Consider the following 7080-nt stretch of genomic DNA (forward strand, 5'->3'; position numbering starts at 1 on the left):
TTACTTATAATAAAAAATTCTACGAACTATAAATTTTTTTGTTACAAATTAATGTAAATGATAACAAATGTAAATAAAATAACTAAAAATTAGATCATGCAAAAATGGTTGTACGTAAGCAATCATTGCCATTTTTTTTTCTGAAAATTTTAATATATTATATATCTCCATTAAATAAAACTCAGCTCATCTCTCTATCTAGCTTCTAGGAAAGATGGCCGCCATGACTCAGGAGGTAATCGACGTTAATGAAGAACAACCTGAAACTGGAGGAGGAGAAGACGAAGCACCACTACCGCATGAAGATCAATTTGGGAACAAGAATCTGCTAGCATCTGGCATGGTAGGACTATGTGATGTACAATTCTGCATTACATGCCCGAGCTATTTGAAGGCTGCCTCAACTGAGGTAATTTTTTTATTTTTAAGATTTTTTATTCATAATTTTCTTTGATTGTTAGTATTCTTATACTACTTTTATTTAATGTTAACACAACATAAATATGAAATGAAATGAACTATTGTAAGAAAGGTGATAAGTAAATTCTGAACTAAACATAAATAAAAAGAATTATTAAAAATATAGGTTCATAATTTTTTTTAAAGAATCAAAGTAACAACATTAATTAAGTATAGGTATAGTTTAATGAAAAGTGGCAATATATATTATTTCATATTATTATTCTATTGTACTCTATAATAATTAATAACTAGCCTGTTTCTTACAAAAGGAAGAATTTAAGTTAATAAAGCTCATTTGATATGCAGCTTAGGTTTATTGTGCCATGTGAATAGTCATAGTTTTAGGAAACTAAGAAAATATATAAAAATATAAGACTATTATGGTCTGTTATTTTTTTTTATTTGTCTTCTCATGCTCTAATGCTCTCTAATGCTTTTAATCAGAATGCGAATGGTTCTACAACATTCTCCTTCTGGCCTCCACCTATTCTGAATCCTCACAGCAAATGGGTATCCTTGTGGATCAAGCGCGCTTATTTGGTTGGCTTATCTAGAATCGTTCTGGATGCATCAATATTTTTCTTCGCATTATATTGGGATAAGGTATGATCCTTTTTACCTTATATTTAATTAGAAAATTTCATAAATATTCGTCATTTCTAATATTTTTTAGTATTATTTGTAAATATTGTCACCATTTTTTATGTGATTTATTTACAGCACCATAAATGTCTTGGAGTCAAGTTGTTCTCCCTAAATGAAACATTTGTGTACCTGAAATGCCTCGCTGATCTTCTCTATGTGGTGAACATTGCTTTCCAGGTAATTTCTCACTTATAATCTTTTTAACATTAATTTGATCATGTATTTCAAGAGACTACTGAGCTTTGACACTAAAGTAGAAGGTTTTAGAAAATCTTATATCATTAAACATAATTAGTCACTTAAAAATTACTAAATCTTAGAATCTAGCTACTTGATAATTTTACCAAGTTGAATTTCGTTTTACAGCTTAGGTTGGCTTATATTTCTTCTAAGCCAACAGCTGTTGGTGGTGGATATCTAGTTGACGATCCAAAAAAGATTGCTCTCCGTTACATGCTAGCACCGAATGGGTTTGCTGTTGATCTCTTTCTCGTGTTTCCTTTTTCTCTGGTAAATTTCTTGTCATATCCTTTGCTTGTTCTCTTGCTACTAGTTTTGAATGTATTGTATATGTGGGGGAGACTCACATCAAGATACATGAAACAACTTTTTTTTAAGTTGATAACGTGTCACGCTGTAATTAGTAAATTTTTAATAATCGGTTTTTTTTGGTAGGAATATAATCGGTTAATAAATTATTCTCCAAACCCACTTTTTTAAACCCAGTTCGACGCCATTTGGTTTAAATAAACCAGTCCTTGGCATGCTTAATTTTTTTTTTTACCAACCCGAAAAGCACCCTGAGGCCTGAACCCCACCCAACCCAACCCAGAAGATCTGCATCGATCTCCTTCTTCCTCGAGCTAGAGGCGCTGGTCGTCTCAGTCTCATTCCTCCTTTCCGTAGCGCCACTTCTCCTTCTCTTGCTTAGTTCAGTTCGTCTTCTTCCCACGGTTCTGTCCGTGTTGGTGCTCCGGCGACGCAGCGATTTGGATGAGGGACCCAGCGATGTGATGAGAGAACTCCATTTCCCAATATGCGACTTGCCTCCTCGCCATATCCCATCCAGTCGCTGCCTCCGTTAGCCTGCTTCCTCGCCTTTGCCTGGATCTTCGCCGGCGGTGATGCTGTTTTGTTCGAGGTCCATCGCCATTTTCGGAGTCTAGTTAACACTCTCAGTTTCTCAGCGGCATCATAATTCCTCCCCTTCTGTGCCAATTCTTCTTCCTTGCTGCTGCTACCGATTTCATCTTCTCCAGGAAGTTCTGCTATGCTGCAATTTACCGATTTCATCATAATTTGCTCTGCTCTGTAATGCCCAATGCATAACCAATAGAACTATAGAAGCAGCAACCTCTGTGACATTCCATGGATTTGCCAACACCAGCAGTAAGAGACTGTGCAGCACCTTCAAACTGAGAAATAATAAGGAACCTGCAAACTGATGCATAATTTGTATTGGATTTTTTTTTTTGTATTGGATTTTTTTTGTGAGATGTAAGGATCAATTTTGGCTCTTTTCATTGTTCTTTTAACATAAACTGTCTAAGCCCAATATTGTATTTGTCCAAAAAAATATGATTTTTAATGTAAAAGTAAAAAAATCGGTTAAAATGAACTAAATTAATCAATTCTATCTGTAAGGTTTGGTTATAAAATTTAGCTTTTTTATAATAATCGTTCAAATAAACCAAAACACAAGTGAGAACACTTATCATATTCTCATGCATAATTTTAAAAAAAAAGTTATTTTGTGCATTTTGATATGAGTGGTTCCCATGATATATAAACCGCTTGGTTTCTCTTACTTTGTTATCATATTCTTGTCTTCAATAAATTGCGGTTATACTTTTTTTAGACTTAACTGCAGAAATGATGGTATATTATTAAGTGTATTCAAGTTATCTATTCAAATTGTTTATTTAAATTGTCTGAATTGATACAATATAAAAAGGTATTTATAGGTATTAAGAGAATCTAATAATAAAAACTTAATCTCTTATAATATATTCAGATATACTAAATAATACTAATTGATCCTAATTATTGATCCTAATTATATTCTAACATCCCCTCAAACTCAACTGACAACTTGAGTTTGAAATTTATTTAAAACAACCAAATAAAGAGAAAAAAATTGCATAAACTAATAAAACGGGTGCAGACGTAATTGCCAAAAGAAGCGCAGATGAAATTGCCGCAAGGAAGCGCAGATGGAACTGCCGCTAGTCTGAAGGAAGCACAGACGGAACTGCACGTAACTGCCGCTATTTAAAAGAAGTGCAGACGGAACTGCTGGAAAGAAACGCAGACGGAACTGCCACGAGAGAACGCAGATGTAACTGCCGAAAGAAAGCAAAAATTATATGATTTTTTCATGAAAATAGATAAGCAGCGGATGACAATGGTGTTTGATCATTCGACTCGAAAAAATAAAAGACAACGAAAATAGGTTGGTCAGTGAGGTGAAAAAGCATGAAAGAGTGACAAGTGAAAAAGAAGAATGACATAGAAAAATGCAAAAACTACGGTGATTTCATCGCAAGAAAAATAACTTATCTTCTTCACAAAGGATACCATGACTCCCTGATACTATGTTAAAAATAAGAAACTAAACTAGAAAAAGGATGGTATATTATTGAGTGTATACAATATAAAAAGGTATTTATATGTACTAAGAGAATCTTAATAATAAAGATGTAATCTCCTATAATAAATATTCAGATATATTAAATAATACTAATTGATCCTAATTATATTTTAACAAGTTTAACATTCTGAAGAAAAAAGTTTTATTTTTTTTTATTTTAAAGTAAGGAAGTCCTTAATAAATTAATTATAGTTATAAATAACCATGGTGAAATATCTGTAGGTGATGGTATACGGTGTCCCGGAAAATGAGGTAGTGTCTACCATTCTTGGACGTGTTAATCCCTTGCTGTTTACAATGCTGATGGTGCAGCATGCAATTCAAATAGTGAGGTATTTTCCCAACCAATTGTTTGGCACGCATGAGACCATTCGGAGTGTTTTTGCGACGAATGTTGTTGTCCTTGTACTAATTGGACATCTTGTTGGTTGTTTCGGATATCTTGCTGCTGTAGAGGTAAGTGGAAACAATACTTTTAAGTTCTTTTTCCTAAATTAAAATTGTAATGTTTCTGAATTTTAGACGTAATTAATAAATATAAAATAAAATAATTTTTAATTGTTTTAGAATGATTTTAATTGTTTTTTCCATATTTTTAATATATATAGGATAATGCTATACATTTAAATTTTTTTATGAATCAAATCAACTAAGTTAAACATTGAGACTTTGAATAATGCTAGTCATAGATTTTTGTTATATTCGACTAACTTAGTTAGACTTAGTTAATAAAAGGACTTAGATGTGTAGTATTATTTTGTTACAAAATAATTGATTGTATCTTAATATGACATGACCCGACAATTTATCATTTTGTGACGTATGTTATTAACCAGTCATATTATCATGCCATATAACACCTAACCAAGTTAAATAATAAGATTTAGAATAATATTAGTTATAACTAATTTTTGTTATGTGAAATCAATTTAGTTAATAAAAAGACTTAAATGTATAGTATTATATATATATGATTGTAAGCTCGTGATTCAATGTGTAGCAATAAGCCACATCATTTATTAATTGATTTTATTCTTTCCATCTTGCAGAAAGTTGAGAAATGTTTGCGAACTACCTGCAGCGCTTCTGGCTTAACTGGATGTAAGAGTCTCATTGTTTGTGAAGCTAAGAAAAACAATGATGAAGATCAGTGGTTGATAAATACAGCTGCCAGCAACTGTTTCAATTCTTCCTCTAATACTTCTGGCAATGGGATCTTTGCTGATCTAATGCCACTTGTGGAATATGATCCGGTCCAAAAATATGCATTTGCTCTGTTCTGGGGTATCACGGTATGCTCATTTAATTCTTTACTCCTTTTGTCAATTATGAATAACTTAAACTATTAATCAAACGTGACATATGAATAGTTTGATATATTTTAATGCAGCAAATTAGTTTCATTTCTGTTAAAACTCCAAGCTTCTCTAGCGTGAAAGAAGTCATTTTCCTATGGATTATCAGAGCATTGGGGCTCTCAATTTTTGCAATCATATTTGGAAACATAACAAGTATTATTCAAGGTTTCAGTCGGAGGTAGAACATTTCTTTCTGAAAAATAGAAGTGCATTATGTTTCTTATTTGACATCAAAGTTTCACTACTTTTAGCTTTATTACAATGTCCTTGATGCATTTTCTTCAATATTGTTTGCAGGAAGATAGATAACATACTTAGACGCAATGAAATTGAACGATGGTCAAGGCATCGTCACCTACCAGAAGATTTAAGCAGGTATGAGTAGAATTAAGGGAAAATAAAAAGGATGGATAAAAGTCTTAGAGGATAGAAACAATGCGTGATGGAACACACTTGTATCAATTGTTACATTTTATTCATTGGTCATTAACTTATATAATAGGATCCTATTCTGGTTTTTATTTTCTATCATGCAGGAGAATACTAGATGCTGAAATTCAGAATTGGACTGCAACAAAAGGGATGAAGGAAGAAGAACTTTTGAAGAGTATGCCAAAGGATATCCAGAGAGACCTAACAAGGCATCAGTTTCTCCCCATTATTAAAAAGGTAAGAATCTAATATCAAAGTTAAAAATATTTGTAAGCATAAATTCCATAATTAATTTGCTGAAGATCATTTACTCACATAAATGGCATTATTATATTTTTCACTCAAACTCAATAATAATCCTAAGAATATAGAAGAGAATTTTTTAAACAAACAGTAAGCATTTTTTTTATTCATCATGGAACATGCATGTATTACAAACACATATATGTGCATTAATATAGACAACACTTACATAATAAATATTGATTTCAATATCAGTTGCATGGAGTAGGTAACTACAACTTGTGTTCAATTTTGATTTAAAATGTTGAATTAGTAAAAGATAGGCTTTAACTAGTCAAGACATGAGTTCTGAATTTTCAAATCTTCTCATGTAGTAACAATGTGTGGAGTCTTAAACTAATTTTTTTATATTTATTCTAAGTTATTTTTATTTAATTTGACAACTCAACTCTTGGTTTTAACCAGCCACTTTTTCTTTAAAATCTTTTTAGGTTCAACTCTTTGAAATCATGCACCAGTCAATTCTTGATGCTATCTGTATGCAATCAAAGTGGAAGCTGTACTTGGCAGACAGTACAATCATGTATCCAGGTGACTTAATAGAGATGATAGTCTTTGTTGTGCATGGAACACTGGAGATCAAGGACACCAGTGGAACAAGCGTCCACATATCTGACGGGGATGCATGTTGCCAAGAACTCCTTTTCTGGTGTCTTCAGAGAGCTTCATCCAATAGTAGCACAGGTATAATAATTATTGATTATAAATATGAATTTAATTTAATTTAAATTTAATTATAAATGTGAATCAACTTTCATTATATAATAAATTTTGATTATGCATATATGCATTGGAGCATTATATGATTGATTGGTAACTAATTCTTATGGTTCTGTTTCGCATAATAATTAATCAATGCAATATCTTTTGCAGATGGTGACAAATTATTTTTTCCTGAAGAAAGATTTCTGAGCACCAAGAGTATAACTTGTTTAACAGATGTGGAGGCATTTGTGGTTGAAGTTACTGACCTTGAAAAGATCCTAACTCGGTTTGCAAAATTCTTGCACACTCCACTTATTGAAGAGGCCATAAAAAGGTTATACATACTCTTTACTATAGTTTGATCCAAGAATTTTTATTCAATATAATTTCACTACTAATAGTCATTTTCTTTCTTTTCTTTTTAAAAAAATCATGGCTTATAAAATTTTAAAATTTTTAAAATATTTAAAATATACAAAAATATTTATAATAAAATATAATAAATTTAAAATATCTAAAATATCT

The 7080-nt window shown here is 31.5% G+C and overlaps 2 protein-coding genes across 2 annotated transcripts in view; both read left to right on the plus strand.

Moving 5' to 3' along the window:
• Window positions 215–1798, plus strand: LOC107641064 (putative cyclic nucleotide-gated ion channel 19). The gene is made up of 5 exons (XM_016344573.1): window positions 215–409; window positions 907–1065; window positions 1183–1284; window positions 1474–1577; window positions 1783–1798. The coding sequence occupies exons 1-5, from the start codon at window positions 215–217 to the stop codon at window positions 1796–1798; spliced, it is 576 nt and encodes a 191-aa protein (XP_016200059.1).
• LOC107641065 (probable cyclic nucleotide-gated ion channel 20, chloroplastic) overlaps window positions 3296–7080 on the plus strand; it is a 14216-nt gene continuing 10431 nt past the window's right edge. Inside the window, exons 1-8 of the mRNA XM_021123946.1 lie at window positions 3296–3364; window positions 3980–4213; window positions 4807–5049; window positions 5148–5293; window positions 5413–5490; window positions 5652–5784; window positions 6282–6534; window positions 6724–6889. Coding sequence (XP_020979605.1) covers window positions 3296–3364; window positions 3980–4213; window positions 4807–5049; window positions 5148–5293; window positions 5413–5490; window positions 5652–5784; window positions 6282–6534; window positions 6724–6889 — 1322 coding nt within the window. The remainder of the gene's footprint in view (window positions 3365–3979; window positions 4214–4806; window positions 5050–5147; window positions 5294–5412; window positions 5491–5651; window positions 5785–6281; window positions 6535–6723; window positions 6890–7080) is intronic.

Source organism: Arachis ipaensis, chromosome B05, assembly GCF_000816755.2.
Source record: "Arachis ipaensis cultivar K30076 chromosome B05, Araip1.1, whole genome shotgun sequence".
Lineage (NCBI taxonomy): Eukaryota > Viridiplantae > Streptophyta > Magnoliopsida > Fabales > Fabaceae > Arachis > Arachis ipaensis.

What these genes read in the sequence shown, in the direction of transcription:
- LOC107641064 (XM_016344573.1), top strand. Translation starts at nt 215, where the DNA reads ATGGCCGCCATGACTCAGGAGGTAATCGACGTTAATGAAGAACAACCT. An exon ending in TGAAGGCTGCCTCAACTGAG is followed by an intron (nt 410 to 906) that starts GTAATTTTTTTA and finishes GCTTTTAATCAG; the next exon opens with AATGCGAATGGTTCTACAAC. An exon ending in TGGTGAACATTGCTTTCCAG is followed by an intron (nt 1,285 to 1,473) that starts GTAATTTCTCAC and finishes TTCGTTTTACAG; the next exon opens with CTTAGGTTGGCTTATATTTC.